Source organism: Micropterus dolomieu, linkage group LG04 (assembly GCF_021292245.1).
Source record: "Micropterus dolomieu isolate WLL.071019.BEF.003 ecotype Adirondacks linkage group LG04, ASM2129224v1, whole genome shotgun sequence".
NCBI classification, from domain to species: Eukaryota; Metazoa; Chordata; class Actinopteri; order Centrarchiformes; family Centrarchidae; genus Micropterus; species Micropterus dolomieu.
In genome coordinates, this window is record NC_060153.1 from 18,839,013 (window position 1) to 18,865,619 (window position 26,607).

Below are 26,607 nucleotides of genomic sequence, written 5' to 3' on the forward strand. Positions count from 1 at the left end.
ATTTCTGGATTTTATTTTTTAGATTATGTCTCTCACAGTGGACATGCACCTACGATGACAATTTCAGACCCCTCCATGATTTCTAAGTGGGAGAACTTGCAAAATAGCAGGATGTTCAAATACTTATTTTCCTCACTGTATGTGTCTGCTCTTTCCCAACATGTGCCTCCAGGTATCATATGTTTTATTCGTTTATTGTTAGTATTGGATTATTAAATCTTTTTAATAAATCTTTTGATTAATCTGCCACAACTTGCTGTCCCTTTCCTAAACCTCAGACGCAGGCACCACCTCTGGTCCTCTGGACACCCAGGACGCTCCACTCACTGAGTCGCTGCACTCAGCCATCGCTCTGCAGCCACCCAAACAGAGTAACACCCACCACAGACCCAACATAGACCCACACTCACCCACCCAGTCCCCCATAGCTGAAGGCCTCAGTCAGGGGCACGAAAAGGATGAAGCCGCTCCTGTCACTACAGAGGTAGCCATACAGCATGATGTGGTTCATTTGTTTTACAATTTACCTGTTATTTGCATGCAATTTGAATGGACATGCAATTTGAATGGACATGCAAACTTTGTTATCTCCTAAAAGTTCTAGGAGTAATGAGATGAATTACTGTAGAGCCAGCAATGCAAGACCGTCTCTCTATTTCTCACACACACTAATGCACACTTCCTATTTTACTGATTCCAGGACAATGTAGGAAGGATAAGCATAAGCTTGACTCTTTCAAAATGACCGAGCAGTGAGTCACGTTGGTAATGAACTCATGCATTTTACTTTTGATACTTCCTTACTTGAATACTGTACTAACAATATTCCGTAATAACCTTTTGAAGGGTCGTTTCAAGTGATTGTGTTTTTGAATGTCTTCTGTCCACTGGAAGAAACACATTCTACATACAGCTTGTTTTATGGGTCAGCTCCTGTACTGGCCTACAACCATGGCCAACCACATTCTCACATTTTATGTACCTAAACCAACCCCTGATCTGAACCAAAGGCGTTGACCATTTATCAGCAGTCTGCTGATAATTTAGGCAGGTGAACTTGAATAAACTTAATGGTAGTTGACATACAGCACATTAAACCACTAATAGTTTTCTGAACATTCTTGCTTAAATGTACGTGATAAACTAGAGTATCTGCTGATGCATTTATGTAAAGCCAAACAAAATTATCAGAATTAAGTAGTAGATATTATTATTCTTCTTATTGTTTTATTATTTTTCTTGTAAAATGCTAAAAGTAGGTGTTCCCAAGTTTGTGTACTGAATCTGCCTTTTTAAGTCTTAACCAAGTTCTGGTTTTTAACAGTGCACTAACAATTAAAAGCCTGTTGGTAGAATCAAAGAAAGCAATACCTTATTCAAGACATTTTGTGTAAAGTCAGAGAATCTGTCATGTTAAGGAAACCAGTTTCAAACCCAGACAGAGGAAATTACTAAACACAGGAAGTGCCGTCTGACTGACGGACACCTCAGCACACTTACTAAATAGCAGGTCCTGACATGCACAGGAGCATATGGCCTGCTTCTACAACTACACAACAAGAGTACACAACACTCACCAAACTCAAACCTACAGAAGATTTTCCTCTTCTTTATTTGAAGTGACTTGACCCATCACCTGTGTTAGTATGCTCTGAAAATATTGTCTGCTCTCTGCTGGTCTACTGTTTCTCTCATGGACGATTTTAGAAAATGGACAATACGAGCAGCAGATTATGTTCAGTACTAAACTGTGTCCCTCGGTAGTAAATGTTAATGACCTCAGCTCAACTTCAGTCATTTATTTCTTGCTCTTTTTCTCTTCTCACACAGACTAGACCATTAGCTGATACAGTTGTTACCAATGGACAACAGTCTCCTCCCCTTTTCCAGTCTCCTGGTGAGTGTAACAAATATACCTTCATTCTTATCCAGAACAAAATGTCAACCGGTTTCACAGATTTATTTATTTAACTCTGCATCACAAATCATGGGATTTAACAAGCCTGCTAGCACTTGATGGAATTGACAGTTGTGACTGAATGGTGTTGTCATTGGATCTACAGGCCACTAGCAAATTGCATTGTTTATCTGTAATGCTCGTGTCACAGTTAACGAGTGAAACAAAGTGTAACTTACTTCTCAATGTCATATTTTGCTCAATTTCCAGCTGCGAGTGAGAAGTCTTTGTCCAGTCAGCAAAGAGCCAGGACAGAAGTGGAGGGGGAGGCACTAGAGGTAAGAGAGCAACAAGCCTTCACTTGTTCCTCATTTTACAGCAACCTCTGACCCATGCAGACACATTTGGATCTTGTATTGTTCATTGATCATGCTTTGTAAACCACTCAGCTGTAGGTCAGGGTTGGAACTGTGGGTGTTACACTGGTGTTTAAAAAGGATGGACACAAGATGATAAACTGACATATACAATAACGGTTAAGTGCAATCTGATGAAATTTATATTAAAGAGTTATTATGCTTTTTGGCTTTTTCCCTCTCCTTTATTGAGTTATACATCTTTTTTGTGCATGTACTAGGTTTGCAAAGTGAAAAAGCCCAAAGTCCACCCCAAAGGGAGTACCCATCTCCCACAGAAAACACTGCTCTGAACTGCCTGAAAACAGCTCGTTTGTAGTCCAGCCTTTACTTCCCTTTCTTGTGACGTCCCAATGAAAATACGTGTCATAACGCTCGCCAAGCGACCACTCCAACACGCCCTCAAAAACACTGAGCTGCAGCACACCCCTCCTCTCCCTTCCAAAAACTAGCTACCCTCCAGGCAGTCAATGGATTTAAAGTTGTTCCTGTGATGTAGAGACAGAGCTCAGTTAACTTTATGGATGAAAGAGACTTTTGTTACAGATTAATAACTCACCACTCTGAAACTCTTGCTCCAGTCCAAATTGCCAACCTGGTCGGTAACATGTAGCCTACAGCTGAATCGAAGCTGTTTAGCTTTTCGCTGACCCGCCTTTCTCTGCTTCTGATTGGCTATTACCGGCCTTTCACTGACCTGACATTCTCTGCTTCTGATTGGCTACTAGTCCTTAACTAGGAACTGTGCATGTGCAACTCGCAACAAATATCATTTAGAGACAAGATGTATCACACTATAGCTAAAACGAAGCGTTCAACACAGGGTGAAAAGAGGAGCTGCAGCAATGTGCAGTATTACAAAAAATATGGTGTTTTTTGAAAATTAAACCATGTAAACCTGTTCTGGTACAACCCCTAAATAAGATTATGAACCTGAAAATGAGCATAATACCACCTCTTTAAAATAAGTCAGGAAAAATACCAATATGTTGACATATTTTCTTTCTTTCCTTTGGCTCACTTACACACCTTTTTAAAAGTGACTTGCTGAACATATTTTCTGTGCATAAATCATAATTTTATGTAGAATGTTTCCCACACATAGACTTTATTTGGGCATGCCACCCAGGAATGTTAATGCCCGCCCAGGTATATCTGGCAACCCATTTTAGCATTTTGCAGAGAAACACAGAGAGAGAGTTGTTACCCATTATGTTACAAGACGCGGACACAGAGGATATTTTACAAGCCCGGACCAAGTAAAGTGACAGTGAACAAACACACCAGTGCAGATGTATTTCGGTACCATGATGGTTTCGTTTCGATATGCTATGTCATTAACAAGCCTCCCCCACATGAGGCGTACCTACTGCTGTAAAAACAAATTGCGGATGAAAAGACGAGTTCTGTGTCCTTTCTGCAACCTTATAAAACATACTGCTGAAGGAGAAAGTCATGAGGGCAGACACGTACAGGGAGAAGGAAGAGCTGGTGCAGGTGTGGGAGTGCGGGGAAAACTGAACCAGGTTCAAGTGGCCTTGGCTAGTGATTGAAAACTAAAATAAGGTGGCCAATTAAGTAGAATTAAAACGGTCATTATATGACGTAATATCTGCTGCCCTGCTGATGTATCGAATCAGACTCTAGTTTATTCTATTTTCCAATCCAAGCCCATCCTGTGTCATGTACATAAGCTATTAAGGGGGAACAGATTCATTTAAACACAATTGCGTCACATTTCTGTTGCTTTCCCTCTTTCTTGTTTTGATTTTCTATATTGTGTTACTTTACGTTGACTGAATTAACTTGATTCTCTTTTGTCTCATCTCAGCCAACTAACGGGGGTCCCAGGAGGGTTTTATTCCGCACCCAACCAGATGTGCTCTTCCTCAACCTGCAGGATGAGATGGCAGCCTCGATCCCTTCTCCACCAGACACAGAAGAGGAAGAGCAAGATGATGAGGATCTGAGTTGTACACGAAGACGACCGGGCAGAAGAATAGGTCACAGAGATAGGGTGAGCCTCAGGTAAGAGAGGTGCAGTTCCAGAGAACCACAGGAAGCTAATAAGGAAAATAATGGCCTTATAGAAATATTGTTTTGTGCAGGGACAATGTAGTAATGCTCATTTTTCTGACTGTCTACCTATCTCTTCTGCACGGTGTCTTTCTGAGCAGTAGCAGGTTGGAGGAGGAAGGTCTTGGGGAGCCTCTGTCATATTGCAGACAGAGGAACAAGCAAGCAGAAAAGGAGCTGCATCACATATCAGAGAAACTCTCACATCGACTCGAGGAACTTGATCAGGTGTGTGTGTGTGTGTGTGTGTGTGTGTTTCGTCCCAACATATTGTCATGGATGTTTTGTATCCAAGCAAGAGATTTTTATCCCTTTTGCATAGGTGTGTCTGTTTTGTCAGGGGTGGATTAGAGAACGTTTACCTGCTCTTTATTTTCAAAAAAGTTATGGTCAGTTCAATGCAGTTTAATTGAGTTGACCAGGATAAACCCCTCGTTATCAGTACTGCTTTCAAGGGAGTCCTGGATACGTTCTCTTTAATCATTGTTAATTGTACTGACTTCTGAAGATGTAGTGCGTGTACTTATATTTTTTTATTGGTGTATTATCCCTTTAATGCTTACAACAATGTGTGATGTGTAATTTCTATAGATGCTTAAACGAGTCCTGAGTGAAAGTGGAGAGTCCAGTGAAGTCCGAGAAGAGGACAAGTTGTCCCACCACAGTGATAGCATCATGGAGTGTCGCAGGACTCCCAGACAACACACGGGTACACACAAAATTTGGCTAAAACACAGTGAACACATTTATTTTCTTTAAAGAGAAAATCAAACTGCAGCCTTAAAGAAATAAAGTGTTTAGCTCATTAACTACAGTACACATTGTTTCCATTATTTTCATTTTCCAGAATTCTGTCACCACGCCACAGTGGATTTGAATAGTGGTTTGTGCCGATACTGAAAATACATGTATTGAATTGTATTTGTTTCAGAAACACCTGATGCTGAATCCACCCACCGGACGCGCTCCTTATCCCCCTCCCCTCCACGGGTCCGACACTCCCTACAGGGACAGTTAGAAGACGCTATGGCAGAGGCCTTGAGTCTGGATGGTGGGAGGGATACCAACCTCACAGCTTCTGATCATTCAAGGCCAGAAGAGCTACACCACAGACGGCCTCGCAGAAAACATAGCAAGGTATTAACACAGTCATTGTTTTCTTTACGGGTTTCCCTTTAAATTTATTGCATGTCAGAAACCACCTTAAGTGAATGCAGTTTAAAAATGCAAAAACTGGGGTGCCCCGTTAGCTCACCTGGTAAGAGCCCTTACCATTGAAGCTAGGGTAGAGAAACTAGCAAGTTGCAGCTAGATTTTGAAGTATCATCAATGCACATTGAGTGCATGGGCAGAGTGCACGCAGGCAGGTAGGCCATCTAATCATTTCATGGCTGTGCTTATTTCAGTCCTGCAGCAGCCACAGATACAGGATTTAGTTCATTTTTGTGTCAGAGCATTTGATTCATTGATTGCTGTCGGGATGTAAAGAGCATTTTAACTAAGATAACAAATAGCATCTGAAATAAATTGCCTACCCCAGCTTTATTGCTGTCCTTACCAGCACAGCTGTGTTTTATTCCAACCTGCGGCCCTTTACTGTATGTCATCCCCTCGGTTTATCAGCAGCTACTGCTATCAAATATAAAATACCCCCCAAAATCTAGGTTCACACTACGTGACTGATGACTGATGACTGGTGACAGGGGGTCACACACTACATGAGCTGACAGTGGCCGTGTCACCTGACGCTGATCTCCAGACCACGTTTTGTCAAGAAAACACGTGTGAAATGTGAAACGGGAAATGAAGTGAAACTACACACGAAACAGCTGTTGTTTGTTATTATAAAGATAGCAATTATAAAGACAAGGAATCTGGGTGAAAGAATGGATTAGCACACGCAGGTAGCAGGGATTGTCTGAGCTACAGAGAGAGCTGAAGGTGAGTAAAAAGTGTTTTGTAGTGAAAAAGTAGCTGCCTGCTCTGCCAGCTGCCTGCTCTCATTGTCCGGATGTGGATGTAGAGTCGGCCAGCTCTTCCAGATATTTGGCATTCTAGATATCTGGCTGGCATCAGCGATGTGTCGGGGAGCCGTTTTGATGCGTCGTTGAGTAGTTCACACATAACGACTGGCGACCGCCGATCCACCGCTGATTTACTCAGCAAATCGGGTTAAAAATCGTGTAGTGTGAATTGGGCTAAAGATGAGCAGGGACCCAGGGCATCTTCTTGTGTTTTTCAGAGTCCGTAAAGAGGTCTCTTTAGTGTTCTTAGGGTGCTTTCACACTTGTTGTTGAGTTCATTTGGTCTGGACCAAGTGAATAAAGTTATACACTGTTGCATTTTATTTCTGGTCCGGTTCATGTTCACACTGCAGTTTTACAAACGAACCAAGAAAAGTAACTATGATGTTACACAGATTTACAGGTAGCTTGTTGATTGGACAGCTTTGGCGATTGTCATCCTGTATCATTAGGACCCACGTGGGGAAATCAAACTCCGGTGACTGACAGAAGTTTATGCAGCACTTTAATGCTTCTGATCTGTATCTCAAAGAGCTCACAAAGTAATAATTTATTATAAGCATGAATGGTAGCCTAATGTTGGACCGCAGATCGACCACATAGCCTAAAATGAATAATAACATAAAAACAGGACATGTAGTACAGGAATAATTCGGGGCTTATTAGCCTATAGGATACTGTGGTACCGCTGTCACAAATGTTTTATGGACTGACAGGATAAACGGCGTACTACTTGCTCTCCTTTTTTAACAGATTTAAACCTATTAATCAGGGGAAATACCTGCGCTGACAAGTATAAGTTACCAAATGATTTTCATAAACACAGCCTATACATGGCTTATACAGATCAATTATATGTCGCGGTCAGCAAATGGATTTATTAGTGGTTAAGCTTTGGAAATAATGCACAGATCACATCTCTGCTATCATAAAATCCTGAGGTTGGTTCGTTTGCTTTCACACCACATTCGAACCGCACCAGAGTTCGTTTGAAAGCGAACTAGATCATAAACTAGATGGTCTTGGTACGCTTGTTTGGTTCTCTTTTTGTGCGCACCCAAGTGCGATTGCTGCATTCTCACCTGCCCAAACAAACCCCGCACCAAGGGCGAAAACGAACTCTAGTGCGACTAAACTAAACAAGGCAGGTGTGAAAGCACACTTAGTTTTTATAACTGTCACTTTAATTGCCTACCGTCTGTACGCTGTTAGTGTCTTAACAATGGTTCCATAGGTGAATGTTTATTGATTGTTTATGGTTCACTGAACAAGCATGAAAAACATTGTTTACACCCTTTATAATAAACATCTGTAAAGTCATTTGGATTTTTACAGAATAATCTTTAAAATACAGTGTCCTGAAGAAGGGATGTTTCATTCTGAGTTTTTTTTATATATAGAAATAATGATGGCAACCCATATCATAGTATTTGCTACCTAATTGGTCTTTTTCTAAAAGTTTTATTTCAACCAGATTGGACAGAGGTTGCACATTTTAAAGATAAAATCATAAAAAGATCATAAAAATCAAGACATTGTGTATTTGCTTGATTGTTTGTTAGTCATTTCTGTTCTTTCATCATGCAGTTAATTAAAATCTCAGTTGAAAACTTATGTTCAGATTAAATTAATTAGCTTCTCGTCTTGGTTCTGTTCATCATGTCATGCACCTATAAAATTAAAAATGAATATCTCTCTTTCAGCATCTGCAGAATAAGGCCTATGAGGAGGAGTTGAAAAGATATGAAGACAAAGAACGGGCAGATTTAGACAAGGCGCGTCTCAAAGCTCAGGAAGCTGTAAGTCTTTAGTATGATGTCTAGTATGAGTGATTGTTGGGCAGTTTGTCCCATTTTACTAACAGTTAAGTGTGCGTGTCTGTGTGTAGGAGCGACAGTACAGAGAGGCCATACTAAGGGATGTTTCACAAACCGCCAGACCGTCTCCAGCTAGAACAAAGCATGGGTCGCAACGTAACACACAAACCACACCAGGACGGAGAAGGCAGGAGGCCCCCTGGAAAGCTCCACCAAGTAGGTTAAGACTATAATATTTACCACATGGACCTTTCAGTGCAGGTCATTTTCCGTATGAAACGTGCTGTGCATTCACTCATGCTTGGACTTGCTGACATATAAGCATTTATGCTGCTTTTACTGCTTAATTCTAATTGTAGCTAATAAAATGCAGAAGCTACAACTTTACAGAAAACTTTACAGATTTGTTTGTCATCATCACACCTCCAACTGCAATATTATGGTCCACTTGAAGGGCACATCTGAAAGTGGGTTCCATGCCCAAATTCAGATTCATGTAAGTCTATCATATATAAGACAGTTGACACTGGGCTCCTCAAGTCTCTAATGTGTCGTGGGACTCAGAGACTGATGGTTCAGAAATGCTTGTCTTAAGTTGTGATGACTGAATCTTGGCATTTACAGACATGTCGTCCTTTGACTGAAGTTTCCTCTTAGGCGGTGTGTGCGTCGTATGAATGTTCAAGTTTCTAGCCTCAGGCTGGCTGGCCCACTTGCGTTGATAATGGCAGAAGTAACAGCTCTGGTAGACTATGAAGTAAGGGCCCCGAGTGTGCTTGGTACAGCGGCACTTTCTGTTGCACATTGGGCAGTTCTTCATCAGCTGCAGAATGGCCTCCTCATCAACAATGTGCTCCAGAGTTGGTCTGTCATGGGGCAGAAAAAGAAACCTAAGAAATGATGATGACAAACAGGTTGTATGGAGCATGGCTAGTGGCGGAAACATGAGCATGCTGTTACTATGGATATATTGTTGCAGGTGCAACAGCAGTAAACTTAACTTGCATTACCATAACCAAGTGAGCCCTGAATTGGTATCATCACAATAATAAGTATCACAGGTCTGTCTGTCTGTCTTATTTTAAGCTACATGTTTTTTTGGCACATTTGGGGAACATGATCACATTTTCTTTTTGTTATTTGCTGACTTACTTCTCTATGGTTGGTGTAGTGTATGTCTCCGGTGCATTTATTTGAATGCCTGTAAATGAATATCAGTATTGTTAGTCAAAAGGATATTTTTAGTTCAAAGCTGGAAGGAAACTTTTAAAGAAAGCAAATGTAAAACAAAAAAACATAATTAACATCATTTATAATAGTCGACTCTATTGGACAACTTTTACTACATCAGCAGACAAAGTGTCTTCACAAGGCTGAGGAACAGCAGAAAGTTACTAGACCAAGATTGTTTTCTAGTAAGCTCCATGAGGAGTATACAGGAAAAAAGTGCATTGTTTGTCATTAAAAAACTGGGACCTTGATTAATACCTATTGATACTGATAACTTCACAACATATGCCAAATGACTCAAATCTCCCACAATTGATGTCTGTTAGAGGCCTCTGAAGGAATGTCTCTTTTCCACTAATGCTTATTTATTGCTGCCACTTGTGAATGGCCTACTGTATGACAAGAAACATTCTTAGTTGGAAACATTTGTGCGACACTGTAAACAGATTTTAAAGTTTGCAATGAATGGAAATGCAGTTTACTGACTGTGTTGCATGAACAAGGTCCCCTCATGAACACCACTGCTGCAGTCTTTACACATAACCATAATTCACTATGGTGGCTACTTATAGCACCTACAGTGTCATTCATTAATCCCACATGCACCTGTAAAAAACAACAAACTGTGAAGATCATTCACCGACTCACCTGTGCTTCTGACCTGGCCCGGCAGTCTGTCCATTACTGCTCAGGTGTCTTGCTGCTGTACAATACAACACAGTCACACTCCAAACACCTGGTTGCAGACACTCATTTTGTTTCACTACTACACATAAAGTAGCTCGGCAGGTGTTGAATTCTGCCTGCCTGCCCAGAATGCATGCACTTCACGGGTGATAACGGTAATTTATGAGAGAGGTGGATGCAAATCTCGGCAGGTGGGCTACAAAATTTGTTCTGCCGAATTATGCATCCACCTTTCTTTAGGACTCCTTTAGGGATGGACCCCTCAAAGAATAGTATAGCGTTTAAAAGCAGTATTTGGAGGTGCATGCAATTCTCAGTAGGCAGGCAAAACTCGTCATAACTCCGGAACTAAAATACGTTATTAAAACTATTATGTATCGTGCTTTATCACTGAAACTAACACTGAACAGCACTATAGTCTAAAGAAAACACTAACACAGGACAGCCTACCTCAACGTGACGGTGTTGTGCACCGGGGGTTGGGCGGAAGAAGGCACCGGCTCCTCTTCGTCCAAACCAAAAGACGGGACGGCAGTTTCTTTCAATGGTTTTACCGTTACGTAAGACTCTGTTTGGCCCAAAACATTGTGTTAATAGTCTTCCGGTGTGAAATGAAGACTGCAAACTTGGAAGACTAGCACTCCACGCTCTGTACTCTCCAAATTTAAGATTATTCACTGCCCTGGCAACCGATAATAACCCTCTACAGCACGCTGTTTGTGAACAATGCAAGTCGACACCATTGCGACTTAAAGGTTTTTGTAAACTAACAAAAAGAGGACTTTTTCCTGCTCCAGCAACATAGTACAATGGAAACCGACGTCTGCGCCAAGTCTAAAAAATAGGAATGGCCTGGAAAGGGGGCGGGCCCAGTGCATTCTGGTTGTTGTAGGTTTTCTACCTTTTGAGCAATAGGGAATACCCTCTATGGGAATACCGCAGCCCGGGTTAAATTTAAAAAATGGAAAGGAAACAACACTTGGTGCCATCATTGCACACTTCCACAAACCAGGAAGCTAAGATTAGCGAGCCAGTACCTCTGTAGTCAGCCAGTCGGTCGGTGTCGCACCAGCTGTTAAAGTGTGTGTGCTCGTATTCTCTCGGACGAACTGATTCATAATACGCCATGTTTACATACAAATAACGCCATTTAATAGTCAGACTTATCTTCAGCAAAGTGGGGACTATCTACTGTCTGTCATTACGTGTGTCTGCAGTGATAATGAAGGACTCTGTGTTTACTGCGCACACATAACACGTGTGTAACCTCCCCTGTGGGATGCTGCTGTCCAGCCTGTGCAGGTGTGCACCGGTAAGAAACAATAAATCCCAACTGGTTCCCAAACCGGTGGGTTTGTGGCGGTTGACATCCAGCTTCATGCCGTATTTACTGCCACCATCTGAACATTGGAGCTCCCATATCCTTCCAAAAATCCCAGTTTCACTATAAATGACTTGCTAATACCCCAAGACCCCTGTACCACATGCAAACATTTACACGGAATCGAGCACAACAGATGTGGGACGATGAAGCTGTGTTAAGATAGTAGGGTTAGCTTTGACTTTACCAAACAGTTACTACATGATACTGTAGCTAAGTTACTAGCTACCTAAATCTATCAGACAGGCACCGTCTTACCTCTGCGCCCACATCGGGTTTGGCGACACTGTGAGCAGCTTCAGGTGTGTTTTTGATCCGACCTTGTGTAAGTAGTCACCTCTGTCCAAATGTTGGCTAATCACACGATAGTCTGCCACACGTCGTTCCTTGATACTTGTATTAGGGTCTATTTGTAGAGCAGCTACAACTTATATATTTTAATTATATATTTTAATTATATATTTTTCTTGTATAATGGCAGTCAGTGAAAACTGCGCGACCCGTATCTTGGTAGGTCTTGGTTTGATGCTCTGGCAGAAGCACACATGCTGAATTTGAGCCACATCAGCAAACCGGTGTGCACGCTTGACCACGGGTTAATGATTGGTCTGCGGCAGGGGGGGGGGGGGGAATTGTGGTGACATACATAATGTCAGTCAAATGTCGGTAGCAGCTATAAATGTGCATGCAAACTTTCTGTTATTCTCTGCTAGAAAACGGTTGGCATTAAAGTGAATGTGGACTTCTGAAAATTGAAACAAAGATTATGTCAAAATAAATTTCTGTGGGAAATCAATTGAAAAGGTTTTAATATTTCACAGCAAGTTTTACAGAACAATTTTGTTGTAACTTTCGGTTGTATTTAGCTACTACTGAGATGTCTTTAAATAACCCTCCCCAAAGATGAGGCACATATGCTGCATGCTGGGTGGCATGACAATAGAAATACTATAGAAATTCCTGTTATGTTACAATATCAAATTTATTGTCAAACAAAAAAAGAAATGTGATGTCTCATTATATGAGTAACGTTCTTGTTTGTGCCCCCTCTGTCTCTCTCTCCAGTGAAGGTGAAGGGGAATGAGCTCCTCCCTGTGCTCCTGGAGGAGTTGCCCCACCTTCACATCTCCCCCCAAGCCCTGGGTCGGATGTGGGACCAGCAGATGCAGCAGGTGGACAGACTCCATGCCCAGTCATCCTCTCATAGCCAGCGTCGCAGCAAACTCTCCAGCCAGGTAGGACTGTGGCCATTACAAGCCACGGCCAAATGCCAAGCGCGGTGAAATGTACCGGCTGCCTTAGTTTGATGTCTGTGCCCTTTTTAAATCTGCAATGTATGATTTAGTGGATGGACTGATGGACCAATATGTAAAATACCTGCTTGTCTGTCAGGTGGAGGAAGCCCAGAGGAAACATGACCTGCTGGTGGAGATCGTCCGTAAAGACCAGGACCACAACAGGCGTCTGGTAAGCCTCAATACATAAACACTCTCAAAAGATCTCTTCACATCTGGTAAACATATGATTCAACCTACACAAGTGCACATAGACTTTTCCAGATATACAGTTATTTGTCATATCAAGCTGGCTAGTTACAATATAAAATGCTCATCTTCCAGAGGGACTTCAAAGAGCGCATCCAGCAGCAGAAGTCGACCCAGAACAGACTGAGGGAACAGAGGCAGCAGATAGCACGCGCCAAGAAGTACCACAATGACTACCATGTCCAGCACCGTGCCCGCCTTATGAGGGCACGCACCAAGGAGGAGAGGGTGGGTAGTGAAGGCCATTCATAACCTTGTACTCCAGTTCTAGGACTAGGGCCATGTCTAATGATTACCTGCAGAATTTATTTGTCTTCATCGTTTTTGTTTTGTCTGATTTAAGAGTTCAGTTCACAACCCAAACAGATGACATTTTCAATAAATATAGAACAGTGAAAAGCAAATTACCTCATTTTAGAAGCTGGAATGAGCAAATGTTTGGCAACTTTGATGGCTCCCACAAATTACAAGGACTAAATGGACTTGAGGTTGTTGACATTGTCTTCTCGTTCAGCTCTTCTGAAACCCAAACTTGATTACACAAGTTAGGTTCCCGTCCTAAAAAGTCAGGGGCATCTAAATATTTGTGTGGGTGTTGGAGAGGAATGAAGAGCTAAATAATACATTCAGAGTTAAGTTAAAGATTAAATTACACATCTATCTGGCTGTAGTGTGGGTGACGCATAATGCCCAAGTGTGGGTGTGTGTGTGTGTACAGACGTTTCGGCAGCTGTTTGAGGAGGGTTTGGAGCTACAGAAAGTCCGGTTGAGAGAGCAGAGAGCCTACGCCAGAGAGCAGCGTCTCGAACATCAACGACGACACCAGGATCAGATAAAGTCAATGGAGAACTACTACAAAGACCAAGTAGGACACCCCCCACCCCCCAACCCCCCAACTTAAGAACCAGGAAGTCACACACATTTTGGGTTGTTTTTGTAATGTGAAATGGACGCTACAATCTACTCAAATTCCGAGTGAGCTATAACATGCTTTCTCTCTTTCAGTTTTCACTACTAGCTGAAAAACTTGCACAAGAGCGGGAGGACATCCAGGTTCGGAAAAGAGCTCAAGAGAAGGTAATCTCTTTACTTACCACTGCTGTGAATTAGGGCTGTCACTTAAAATGTTGAACTTTCATTCAAACGGGAAAATTATTAAAATTCAAACTGTTCAAATGCTCGCTCTGAAGCGTTTTTTTATTTTGGCAGATATTATATGACTGATATTCCATGATTCCATCCTGAAATATTAATGCTCTATACATATATACACATACACACGCACACGTGTATATTCATCATTCTGACTTTTCGCAGGCTCTGCTGAAGATGAAGAGAGAGCTGCGTTCCAGGATGGAGCGTGAGATCGGTGAACTGCAGAAGATCATCATCCAGAACGATGAGGACGATCATTTCCAGGATCTAGAGGTCCAGAGGCTGCGCAATCGGGTACAGATGGCTTCCTTCCAGTACAACACTAGCTATCTGCACTGACTGGGGAAGCGTGACACAGGGCCATTTTAAGGTCCACTCAATTAAGGCTGGATTTACATCAGAGGAACATGCTGCAAAAGACTTTCTGCCATTCACAACTAAGGGTACTACATTCTGACGGCTGAACAGTATTGTCTCCTCGGCATCTTCCTACAGAGATTTGCACAGGAAGAGGAAATTCACTATTAATGAACTGAACACACTGACTAAATGTAGCCATTAGGTTATGTAGCTAACTCTTCCTCCCACCTCAGCTGCTATACCTGAATTTAATAACACCTTGGACCAAGTCCCTGCCTCCTTCAATGGTTTTTAGTACTTGATACCTAAGAATGTTTTAAAGTGGCTCACTCACTGTGCAGTCTTGTGTGTGTGCTGACATTGTAGCAGACATCTAGTAAAAGTTCTTCCTCTTGCCAAATAGGGACCAGCGATGCAAAGTGGATAAGTATGAATGTCACACAGTTTTAACTTCCTTTTGTGTGATGTCTTCCTTAAATGTCTTAACCATTCCAGTGGATTATTTATTTTTTTACTTTGTCATTAGATTTTTAATTAACCTGGTGTTGTTCTGTCAGGTCAGATTGTTTTTAACTCTGCCAGAATTTAGGACATGGTAGTTTTAAACAAATTCACAAAGGTTGCAATGTTAAAACACTGTCTACTGGTATTGTCCATGGAATCTAATGAGCACACCAATGCCCTGTCATCTAATAAATGTGAGGTCACTCATCGCTGGCTGGCACTGCTCACCGTTCGTTTAGTTATTTGCAGGTTGCTGTTCTGTATGTAATTGAGGTAATTCTTAATACACTTGACCGAAAAACACAGAACCATCAGTTCCATCTGTAGTCTGACAAAATAACAAAGATCAAATTAAGTCTTTAATTGAAGAGGAACAATTAGATGCAAAAACTTCTGAGTTACGCCTGTACCAACTGAACGCTGACTTTAGATGGCCTCAAATTATGAAACGTGTTCCAATTACATAATGGACAAGGAAACTTACCTTGGCTCACATGTCGAGTATTTTTGAGTGGTCTGTATCTGAATAATTACATCTCAACCACAGGCTTTGGTATTAACAAGTTTTATCTCCATTCCACCTCACATTGTGATCAGATTTCAATATCCAAATGAGTTGGGCAGGGCTGACTTATCCAGAAACATGGTGTGTCCCAGGTAAAGGAAAGCAATGGCATTGATGGGCATGAGTCAATTTAACATCACTTTTTGGGAGGGAATACTTGCTAGCTATTGCTGCCATTTGTAGCTCAGTAGCAGAGTTAGTGACAGCTTAACTTTTTTTTTTTTTTTTTTTTTTTTAAGAATACAGTCAGTGTACAGATACCATTTGTTTGTCAGAGATACGATCTGGACAATCTGATTGCATTCAGCATGCATTACATTGTGCGTTTACATGCGTTTTTCCATATCCCCATAGGATATTCAGATTGCATGTTAATGGCAGGTATAAATGGGGTCTTGTTGAATCTTCAACAGTGAAAAGGATGAGTCATTTCAACATTTCTCAATATTGTGTGAAAATCTGACAGCAATCCTTGTTTGAGCAGCTGAGTATTGTGAAACTACATATTGGCACAATCAATTAGTGACATGTTGCAAGTAAAAAAATCTGCAATAAGTTTCAAGACCAAAAGAACGGTCCAGACTTTTTCAGGGGAACCATCTCGCCATTACGATTGTTCAACTGTAGTGTGTTCTGCAACAGCCCCACTCGTGGCCAACAATAGTGATTTAACTGTTCACCAGAACTGTCTTATCTGCTCATCAAAACCAAGTATTCTCCCTCCCTCTCACTTGGCAGTCATGTATGACGTTAACAGACAAATGTGTTCAGCTGAAGCAGCCACCCTCTTCCTTGCATCGGGTAGTTCTCTGACGTGTATGATGGCATCATAACATCAAACACATCAAAGAACTGACAGCTTTGTGATCTTCCAGAGGAAAAAAAACCTCCACAGGCAGGTAGCAGAATAACCGCAAGTCCAGCTGCCTGGTTCAGTGTATCACAGGTTTAGGAAAAAACTGGAACGTATTCCTCATTCAGCATAATCTCAGCACAATCACTGTCCAGTTGGACCGTCATTTCAGACATGACACTATCAACTAGTGTTACTACTTGGCGACATTGCTGAATTGGTCTGTCCGTGTGCTGCATCTTTTCCATTTTTCTGGAAATCACCATCGTCGTCATCTGGTAGGTTAGTCCATTTATATCGGCTTTCACAGAAACAGCACGCCTGAGAAACCACAATCTTTAGTCCCTTGACGTGTTTTCTAACGGTACATTGTCTGCTGCATTCCTTGCATGACTTGAACAGCTGAAGGATGCATTCTTCATCGACGACAAACTCTGACGAGCTGAGGGATTCGGAAAAGATGCATGAATAGCATGGTGAAAAAGATATCAAAATAATGCAACGCAGGGGTTGAGAAAACGGTCCCTTGTCAAATTTAACAAATACAAAAGCTTCAAACTGGATTGCCATTATTAATTAGCATACCTTCCCAAATCCACCAGGTAATGTCCGTCTCCTACACTTAATGATGTGCTGAATTCTTCCTCCTCATCTTCAGTATCTGTGTGTGGATCCATTTTAAACAGATATCAGCTATTACTGCACTTTTTCTGCATTTAAACAAGTTGTTTGCAATCTTTGTTTTTGCTGGGGAAGGATGTTGCTAATGTGAAGATGACTCACGTCTATTTTCTTTGTTTTCTGACTGGTTGCTTGTCGTCCACTCATCTTCACTTTTCAGTCTCTGAAGAGCAGCACATGTTTTCCCCGACTCCTTTAAAATGGGACAAGTAACAGCAACCCATCAAGACACAGCGTAGGCAAGACGGACAACATGCACTAATTTATATAGTACAATACCTCACAAATTACATACAACTTACAGATTTTAATTAAAAGTTTACAAATTATAGAACTAAAGTGCATTGTATGTTGATAATATTGTTGATAAACTATTTGCCATTGCCTTTCCCGTCAATTAAAACAAAATAAAATATAAAATAAATGGTTTTCTTTTGGGCTCTGATCAGTTAGTAGCATCACTTCAATGTGATACAGAACTAAAAACACTTCGGTTTTCCAGCTGCAGGCAGCAGCACAACTCAAACGTTTATAATTATGCATGCATATTTTTGAAAATCAAAATGAAAGTCACTGATGTTTGATGCTTTCACTTGCAGTGTCCAATGTGTTTCAGCTAGAAATGTCTGCATGGTCAGACAGTAAAGTGGTAGAAACAAGAAAAGCAGGACACAGGAAGCTAAAAATGATGGATTACAGTACACATTATGTTTGAATATTGTTTGTGTCTACTACATGTGTGAGCCTTAAAATAACTACAGTAAAATGCATAAAGCCACAGCTTTCTCTCAACTGTAGGGATATATCACATTATCTTCAAATGTTCCAAAGATTTTTTCAAATATTTTAACTATCCACTGCAACTGACTAGTATTTTTCATTATCCATTAATCTGGCAAATTTGTTTAATCGTTTTACACTATAAAATATCAGAAGATGGGTGTCCAAACATTTTCAGTTTGCAATGATGTCAAACGGAGGAAAGCAGCAAATCCACACAGAAGCTGGAATCAGAGAGTGTTACATGAAAAATGAAAGAAAACAGTCAATTAATCAACTAAGCGACTAACCATTTCAGCTTTACATGGGAGATGTGACAGAGTCACGTTTACCTTTCCATTGTCAGATGATTGGACAGAGGGATCGGCACAGGTTTCCCACTCAGCTTCATTTAGTGAACTCATCATGAACGGGTATTCAGAATGCACACTTTCACTAAATCAAAATGACGGCAAAGAAGCAAAAGGGTATAAATTAAATTCTACATCCGTGTGTGTATTTCAGCAGGTTGCGTTGGACTAACGTGATATTTTTCATCAAGTCGTCATTGACAGTCAGAAGCTACAGACACCTTAATGTAAGCATGACTATGAAGAAGTGGTACTAAAACTAACACATTAGCACCTAGGCCTTCTCACCAGGTTTCAGTTGAAGAACTCCTTTCAAGGGCTGGCTGTTCAGGTCGGCTCTCTGACTTGGTCCTAAGATAACTGCAAATATAAAACATGACAGTTAGCTTGCTGGATAATTAACATGGACACAAACAGTATCTGGAAACACTGACAGAGACGGTTTGTGTGTGTGTTAAGACAGAACGAAATTATTCTGAGCTCGAACTTATGAAAATGTACAGTTAACTGCATGGGCATCTCTCTAACGGGTTACATTTTGCTGTCACGTTAAAGGAAAAGCCGATCCTCTAGCAAGCTATCTGAAATAAGCTAACCACCTCCAACAAAAAACAGGTCAACTCCGCGTTGCTCTTCAGTCCTATCTTTTCCTTCAGTGCTCGCCAGCTAGTGAAAGCCAACCCCAGATTTACTGTGGTTTTGTCCGCTTGTCGTTTCGCCTCGCTATGTTTATGTTTTTTCGGCACTGTGTCCGCCATTTTCATAGCTTCCTCAGTCCTACTGTGTGGGGTCAGAGCAGGACCTCTGCAGAAACAGACACCGCCATACACTTCAAGTGGGTCATAAGTAATAACTTTTATACAGAGTATACTCAACCTGCCTTTAACGTTAAGTTTTTTTTATACAGTCCGTGGTTATAATCCACAGTATAGTCAGGTACGCCGATACATACCTAACCTTCCTGTCCAGCAGAATAAAATCCAGCCCTGAGTCAGTTTTAATACCCAATTGTTTCTTAACTTGCCACTTTGGTATCTGTAATTGCCGCACCGATGGTTATTCTCGTCTTACTGCGCCGTCACTTTATTATTTTGCTCACTGCCCTTCCTCTGATCTAACCATCTTCTTAAGAGAACAGTCTGCCGTAAATGAGCTCTGGAGCGCCATATTTCTTTAATACCTTGTGATGACATCATGTCCGGTGCACCGATCAAGTCAGAATCTGACGGGTTACAGGATATGGCGTAACACCCGTGTGCATGTTTACAACTGGTGATTCAATGGCTGATATAGCTTTATTTTATGATTATGTACCATTTCGGTTCTAAAGTTATAATAGAACAAGTTTTAGAAAATGAATTACCTTAGTTAAAAAACCCGACTGTGCTTATTTATGGCCGCGCATTGCCAAGGCAACGACACTGACTGGGCAATATGGTGGTATCCTGAGCCCGTCTGCTGAAGCAAAACAAGCATTATAATACAAAACGACAAACTAACGACAAGCAAGCACACAAACACAGCATCCAAAACAACTGAGTACAAACTAGCGAGTGTAACTTTTTTTCTGGATTGTTTTTACAACACACAGTGACCGAAGACAGGGCCGTGGGTTTGTAGCTAACAAGGAAGGTAACGTGTTTCCCATTAGTGTTTTTAGGTCTTCGTGGCTATAAAACCATTCGCAAAAGTTGCACGAACAAATACCAGTGCGAACAAAGATACCGCCATTAAGCGAGGTTGTGGTTTGCCAGCTAATATCCAGAGAGGACGAGACGGCCCCAGAGGCAGCAGAGCAGCTCCACACAGCGAAAACTCGCCTGCATCACAACAACAGCACGTCTTTGCACTAGAAACTAAACTAAACGCCCGTGGGCAAGTATTTTATCATTACCTGACACATACATCACAAACATTAGCAAACGGGACAAAAATACTGACCAATCAGTTCTGTAACGTTAATGTTACCCACAAGTCAAGCAGAAACAGAGCCACCTCTGCATCCGTCTTCATGCCTTCCAAGTCTCGCAGTTCCCTCCACTGTTGGAAAGCCTCGCCTATGTTAACGCGGGTCTTCGCCCTTGCCTCATCATAAAACTTCCTTTTCCGTTTGTACTCTTCCGACCTTCTCCTCTTCGGCTGTTTCTCGGCCATCACAGCGCAGGTTACACGTTAGCATGTGCCAGTTTTGCACCGACCCTCTCGGTTCCCACTGCGCTGTGCACGAGCACGAACGGCCAGTGTTGTCGACTGCCTGCAGTGGTGTGGCTAACGTTATGTCCGAGCCACTTTGTTTGTTTCCCCGTGTACAGAGCCATGTGTACAAACGACGGATTTTTGCCAAGGCGACCGGTGCTAGGGTAGATAACGTTATTCCTGAGAGGAAGTGTGCCCCTGGCCGCCTATCAGGGGTGACTACCACAGCACAACCCTACTAATATCTCTGCTGAAATATGGCAGAATCCACATGGTGGATCTTTAAGGCAAGTTGGCTTCAGTAAGGTGGCATGTTTTTTTGCAATACTATAGAAAGTATTGAAATGCCCTAAAATCCCTCGGAAGCGTTTTATGGACGTTAACTTCGAGCAACAAACAGATGGCAAGTACTGTAACTTGTTTTAGCCAGGTTGGAAACTGTCACTACTTCTGCGGCAAAGCGAACAAGTTGGGATCAGCTATCACAAACATGACAATAAACAGACAAGACAAAGCAAACGTATTGTGTGTGTGTGTGTGAAACACAAGCTAAGCTAACGTTGCTCACCTGTCGAGCAGAAACATAGCAACCTCCTCGTCGGTTTTCATTCCTTCCAAATCTCTGACGTTTCTCCAGCACTGAAACGCCGCACCGATGTTAACACGGGTCTTCGCCCTCGCCTCGTCATATAACTTCTTTAGCTGTTTATATCTTTCAGGCCTTCTCCTCTTTGGCTGTTTCTTCTCCATCTCTCCTTCGCACCGAGCCTCGACTCTCTCGCTCTGATGTGCGGGTGTGTAGCCTGTACAGCTCTCCCTCCTGCTGCTCCCCCCATCACTCCTGTGAACGGGCTATTTACAGGGTTGTGTAGGAAAACCCTTAACTTTCATTCCACCACAGTATTTAAATCCCCGGGGTCATACTTATTTGATGGTCCTCCCTTGCTGTCTGTTCCACAGATATTCATATACATACTGGTGTCCTTACTACAGCGGACAGTAAGGTGAATATAATCACACAAAGCATACGCATAGATATAGCCTATATAGCGGTCGGACTAAAGAAAATCATCCTCAGCACTGCTCCACTGAATATAGTTTATTTCTGTTTGCCATTTTTATACAAACTCAATTTCATTCTATAACCTGTGGTATTGTGACAAAATAAATCTACCAACCTATTCTCCCACTTCCCTCTATCGGCCTCCTTGTACAGGGGCTTCTTAGGTTTCTTCACAGACGGTTCAGGAGTTAATAAAGGTCCTTCTTCCATGTCTTCACAGTTTCCCATTGTTACCATTTATACGGTATGGTCTTGTAGCTAAAACATGACGATTCTGGGATAAAAACCAAGGCTTACCTGTAACTCTTTTCCCTGTTTTACATATAATTTAGCATAATACATAAAAAACACATGAAGACAACCTGCTACAGGTACATTTATCCCACTTGAATGAAGTGGTGGAAATTAAGTACATTTTCTCAAGTATCTAAACATTGTTGGGGGTTTTAAACAATAAACAAATCATAAAACACTTGTAAAACAAAAACCAGTTGACTTCTCAATCACAAGCAAGTGAAAGATAGCTAATAAAAAAAGTCGCTGTCAGACTGACTTGACAGAGATATTCAGAGAATTCTACATCTTCTAAAATTAATTGTAAGGCTGTCTAAGCAGATATTCTCTTTGCCATACTGATGGATTATGATAAGGAACAAAGCATACAAAACTATTAATTTATTGTAAAACATTGTGGAGTGTCAAACAACACCAGAGTCATGCTGTTATACTGTTATTCCACCCCATATCAGAAGGACATACTGTACAGTTTACTTCACTCCATTTATCTGACAGCTAGTGGTACTAGCCTTCTTACTTAGCAAAAATTACAAACAAAACCTATAAATGCGTTGTTGTAGATTCAACTATGCAGACAATAGGTAAAGTTAGCTCCACCTTGATAAGATGCAATATTAAAACACTACATATTCCATAATGCATCAGTTAATAATAATCCAATAACACAATATAACACTTTACTTATAATGGAATATTTTTATGTTGATGATTGATCATTGATTGAGGATCTCAATACTTCTAGTAGTTCCTGAAGCAGAATCATTGTGGATAAGCTTAATACTCATTGTAATTCCCGATTTTAATGATTCAGAAAACTGATATGAACATGAAATGTACCAAATAAAATTAGTATAATTTGCAAAGGTTTATCATTTTCTCCTTTAAACTTTAAGTAGGAAAAAAAGACAGTAATACACATTGTACTATAAAACATAATGCTGTGAAGTCCAAACAGCATAGTTTTATTGCTCAGCTTTCTGCAAGGGTACAAGAAGTTTATTACTTTGCTTCTTTATTGTCCTTATGTACAGGTGTTAGTTACAAGCTCACAGAGCAGCTGATGTGAAAAACAAGGAACAAACATACTGTAATAAATACAAAAACACATAGGAAATCAAAAGAAATAAAAGATGGTGCAGTTAAAAAAAAGATTTCTTTCTGTTTTGTATTGAATTCAATCAAAAGTCATTTACACACACACACACAAGAATTTGCACATAAACCTATAAATGTGTACGAAAAACGTGGGGAGTGTGTTTGCTGAACATTACACAGCTTATTGTGGTTTGTAACCAATGAAACCATCATAAAAGCACATAATTTTGACCAGAAATGGATCTCAATTTATTCAATTACATAAATCAGATCAATCAGAATAGACAAAAACCTCTATATTACAGACGTTCAAAGCTTGAAAAAGTTAACAATCGCCTGCAACATTGTCAAGGACGCGTAATCAATTTGGCTGCCGAACTGAGGGAAAGTGAGAGTTCCCCTCGTCACGAAGCACTAAAGACTGAGCCAGCCAGAAAACTTGGTGCCGACAAAAAGTATGAAGGAGCAGAAGTGGACTGTGTGCACTGGACAAACATACATGTGGGCATATCAAGAACATGTGTGTGGGGAAAAAAAAAATATATATATATAAACTACATTACAACAAAAAAAAGAAAAAAAAATCAGTCCATTAAGTATTTGGTAAATAGAAGGAAGTGTCTGATTATAACTTGGAGTCCAAGTATGCATAACGTGTGCAAAAAAACTTGTAATGCATTTATTTTCCCCCTCTGAGATATTAAAAAGTAAAATCACATACATTTCTCTAACTGTACAAAGACGACATTTTCAGTTTGCTATGTTTTGTCTCATGATGACCACAAACTCAGTGTTTGAGTATTAGCTGACAAACTGTTTCTGGTTACAAATAAATGCAGGCAGCATACACAGAAAGAACATTTAACTGACACCCCCCCCCCCACAAGTCAAAACGTTTTCTAAGAGTAATTTTTATGCAAATAAATAGGCTCTCTCTGTTGAGCATCCATTCATGCAAAGCTTTTTTCTTTGGATGGAGGCTGTGGTGATGGGAGAAGCTCCTCACTGTTGCCTCTCTGGTTTCTAGTGACTTAATTTGGGTTGAACATTTTCACCGTGTAGCACCCTGGAGTTCAGCAGCAGTCAACCTCCAACATTTGCAGCTCTGAGGATTTGAGGCCACCATCAGCATTCAGTCTATTATTCCCTCGCTTTCAAAAAAAAAAAAAAGAAAAAAAAATTCATGTTGCAAACAGACTGCTTCTGTGCATACGAAGTAATATTGTCGTCTGAGCCGTTTGGTATTCAGTGGTGACGAAGCCCTCCAGAGCAGCAAATGTGGCTATTTAGGTCCTCCTATGAAGGTATGTGTGTGTTAATAAGCGAAAGCGATTGACCACAAGAAAATATCACTTTAAACTGCCAACTTTTACACTATCATGGGACAGGGCTTCGGAAATATAGTTTCCATTAAAACCAGTTTTACCCCTCCTCACATACTAGCCCAATAAATGTAAAATAAAAATAAAGAAAACAATTTTAAAATAAAAAGGACTACTTCACCTGAGAATGCAAAGAGGTCTGTGACAGACACCAACATGCTTGCATTTAAACTGAACAGAAAGAACAAGCAACAATATACAAAATAGCTATGTATTTGTACATATATACTCAGAAATTACAGGAGTATAGATACTTTTTACTCTGTATATTTCTAGTGTAGTTGTATAGCAAATGAAACATAATATATTTTAATCTAATGTGAAGAACGAACTCCTGCTCTCACTGCCTCAGTTTGTAAAGTGCTCTAAAGTGATAAGACAGAGAGAAAGAAACTCTTCTGCTTTTTTTAACTGATGATGTGACTGAAAATAGACTGCCTGCGTTGAATAGCTTTTTATCAAGCCTGGTCCCGTGGACAGCTGTCCCTGTACACATATGATGTGGCAGGAAGCATGCTGGGTTGGACAACCCAAAAAAACATGCATACGTGTTACTGCTGAAGACAAATGTGTAAATGAGGGAAAAGTGAAGGCGAACGAGGCTCAAAATGTGAGGTTCAATCAGCTCTGCAGCTTCAAATACAGGATACTGTCCTTGTGCTAGTAAAAGGTCTACCTTCCTAGCATACAAACGCACAGTTGTATACACATGCAGAAACATACAGACACACATGTTTACAAGAGCTGTGGTCACACTGCAGTGATTCAGGAGAGTAAAACAAGATTCATACCTTCTTCTTAACCAGAGTCCGTCCTTAATGTTTAAACAATCCACAACGAGCTCGAATTAAAAAAACGCCACAAAACATCAGACCCATCCAAGTCAGTCTGTACGAGTTCCATTTCAAAATGATATATTCACAATTTAAATTATATGGTTTGACAGATGACGCCAATTGCTGGTGTGAAAATCTACGCTAAAAATGTTCTAATCTGAATGACCAACTTTTTCTCTCTCTCTCTCACACATAAAAACACACACACACACACACACAGAAGGGGGACAAATAAAAAGGAAAAACCTGAATAAGAGTGGAGAAACATATCAAATGCAGATGCTTCTGTGCACCAGGGCTGCAGCCTTTACATTCACCAGATCTCAACCCAGTTTGCCACATATAGAAGATTTTTGACCAACGTGTAAGATAATGCTCTTCACCAACATCTCCCTAAAGCCAAATATATATAATATAAATGTTTATCTTCAAATCCATTTAGTGATGTCTGTGACTGCCTCTAATGCTATATGTCTGTTCTACTGTACCCTGGTCTCTCTTGCAAAAGGGATTTTGATCTCAATGAGATTACCTGATTAAATGAAGGTTGTTATATAAATGAGGGAATATCTTATGGAGGAACAGAGTTCCACAGACTTTGCAAGGCGCACTGAAGCTGTGCTGGAGGCTCGTGGTGGCCTGACTCCATACTAAGACACTTCATGTTGGTTTTTCCTTTAATTTGTCATCCATCTGTGGTATTTTAAAAGAAAACCCTTCAGATATCAAAGCATTACACTGAGGTAGGATGAATTTGTGGCACTCCTACAAGATGAAGCACACCGACTCTGCAGCAATGAAGATTGGAAGGCGTATTAAGATGAATACTAAGGGCAAGATATGGCTACCTGCTGTTAATGATTCAGTAGCATGACAAGGATCAATTCAATTCAATAGTGACTCGCTGAATTTTTAAAAGAAACACTTCTGTAAGACGTTTAACTTAACATCTCTTAATTTGCTCTCTGTATTTCACACAATCTACACCAAAACAAACAAAAAAAAACCCCCAAACAAAATAACTGAATAAGAAATGAATGACAGGGGTTTACTTTCTAGCAGCTGTTCAAACCGATATCGATAAAGAAAGAATGTGGAGAGCGGTGAGAGAAGAGGAAGACTGCAGGCTTGTCGACGATGCACGTATCAGGCTCTGAGTGAGCCTGTTGGCACATTGCAGTGACAATGATAGCCTGCACACAGTGAAACATGTTCACACACAAACACACTCTTCAACGTGTCTCTCATTCCACTGCGAAGCCACATGTCTCCTCGATGGCCGTCAGCAGCTTGTCATACAGCTTGTCGTAGCTCTCGTAGGGCGGAATGTCAATCCGATTGAAGCTGTAGAGAAGAGTGTGTTCATATGAATGAGAGATTGAAAGAGGTAGTTTTTTCCCCATTATCATGATAAAAAT

At 40.9% G+C, this 26,607-nt stretch overlaps 3 protein-coding genes across 6 annotated transcripts in view; 1 reads left to right on the forward strand and 2 right to left on the reverse strand.

Moving 5' to 3' along the window:
- Window positions 1-15,311, forward strand: part of LOC123969343 (centrosomal protein of 95 kDa-like) — a 22,148-nt gene extending 6,837 nt beyond the window's left edge. For both annotated transcript variants that reach the window (XM_046046640.1, XM_046046639.1), the window contains exons 7-21: window positions 279-484; window positions 1,831-1,897; window positions 2,168-2,235; window positions 4,145-4,341; window positions 4,491-4,617; window positions 4,981-5,098; window positions 5,321-5,526; window positions 8,117-8,212; window positions 8,302-8,446; window positions 12,594-12,763; window positions 12,921-12,995; window positions 13,148-13,300; window positions 13,791-13,937; window positions 14,078-14,149; window positions 14,390-15,311. In XM_046046640.1, the coding sequence (XP_045902596.1) occupies window positions 279-484; window positions 1,831-1,897; window positions 2,168-2,235; window positions 4,145-4,341; window positions 4,491-4,617; window positions 4,981-5,098; window positions 5,321-5,526; window positions 8,117-8,212; window positions 8,302-8,446; window positions 12,594-12,763; window positions 12,921-12,995; window positions 13,148-13,300; window positions 13,791-13,937; window positions 14,078-14,149; window positions 14,390-14,566 (2,024 nt within the window). In that variant the 3' untranslated portion in view covers window positions 14,567-15,311. The remainder of the gene's footprint in view (window positions 1-278; window positions 485-1,830; window positions 1,898-2,167; window positions 2,236-4,144; window positions 4,342-4,490; window positions 4,618-4,980; window positions 5,099-5,320; window positions 5,527-8,116; window positions 8,213-8,301; window positions 8,447-12,593; window positions 12,764-12,920; window positions 12,996-13,147; window positions 13,301-13,790; window positions 13,938-14,077; window positions 14,150-14,389) is intronic.
- Window positions 15,312-15,437: 126 nt separating this feature from the next.
- LOC123969344 lies at window positions 15,438-21,318 on the reverse strand. 2 transcript variants are annotated; one of them, XM_046046641.1, is made up of 6 exons: window positions 21,085-21,318; window positions 18,609-18,680; window positions 18,303-18,405; window positions 17,293-17,383; window positions 17,095-17,170; window positions 15,438-16,951 (listed from the first exon to the last, which is right to left on the reverse strand). In XM_046046641.1, the coding sequence occupies exons 1-6, from the start codon at window positions 21,264-21,266 to the stop codon at window positions 16,693-16,695; spliced, it is 783 nt and encodes a 260-aa protein (XP_045902597.1). In that variant the 5' UTR covers window positions 21,267-21,318; the 3' UTR covers window positions 15,438-16,692. The 2 variants fall into 2 exon arrangements, with proteins under 2 accessions (XP_045902597.1, XP_045902598.1); XM_046046642.1 differs by lacking the exon at window positions 21,085-21,318 and adding an exon at window positions 20,293-20,657.
- Window positions 21,319-22,797: 1,479 nt separating this feature from the next.
- The window catches only part of LOC123969524 (E3 ubiquitin-protein ligase SMURF2), an 82,674-nt gene continuing 78,864 nt past the window's right edge, over window positions 22,798-26,607 (reverse strand). For both annotated transcript variants that reach the window (XM_046047001.1, XM_046047000.1), the window contains exon 20: window positions 22,798-26,533. In XM_046047001.1, coding sequence (XP_045902957.1) covers window positions 26,434-26,533 — 100 coding nt within the window. In that variant the 3' untranslated portion in view covers window positions 22,798-26,433. The remainder of the gene's footprint in view (window positions 26,534-26,607) is intronic.

Bases quoted from the DNA above. Each gene is read 5' to 3' on its own strand.
- LOC123969344 (XM_046046641.1), bottom strand. From the start codon at position 21,266: ATGGAGAAGAAACAGCCAAAGAGGAGAAGGCCTGAAAGATATAAACAG. The intron at 18,681-21,084 runs GTGAGCAACGTT...TTATATTTGCAG, and splicing joins GCTATGTTTCTGCTCGACAG to TTATCTTAGGACCAAGTCAG. The intron at 18,406-18,608 runs GTGAGAAGGCCT...ATTTTGATTTAG, and splicing joins AGTTCTTCAACTGAAACCTG to TGAAAGTGTGCATTCTGAAT.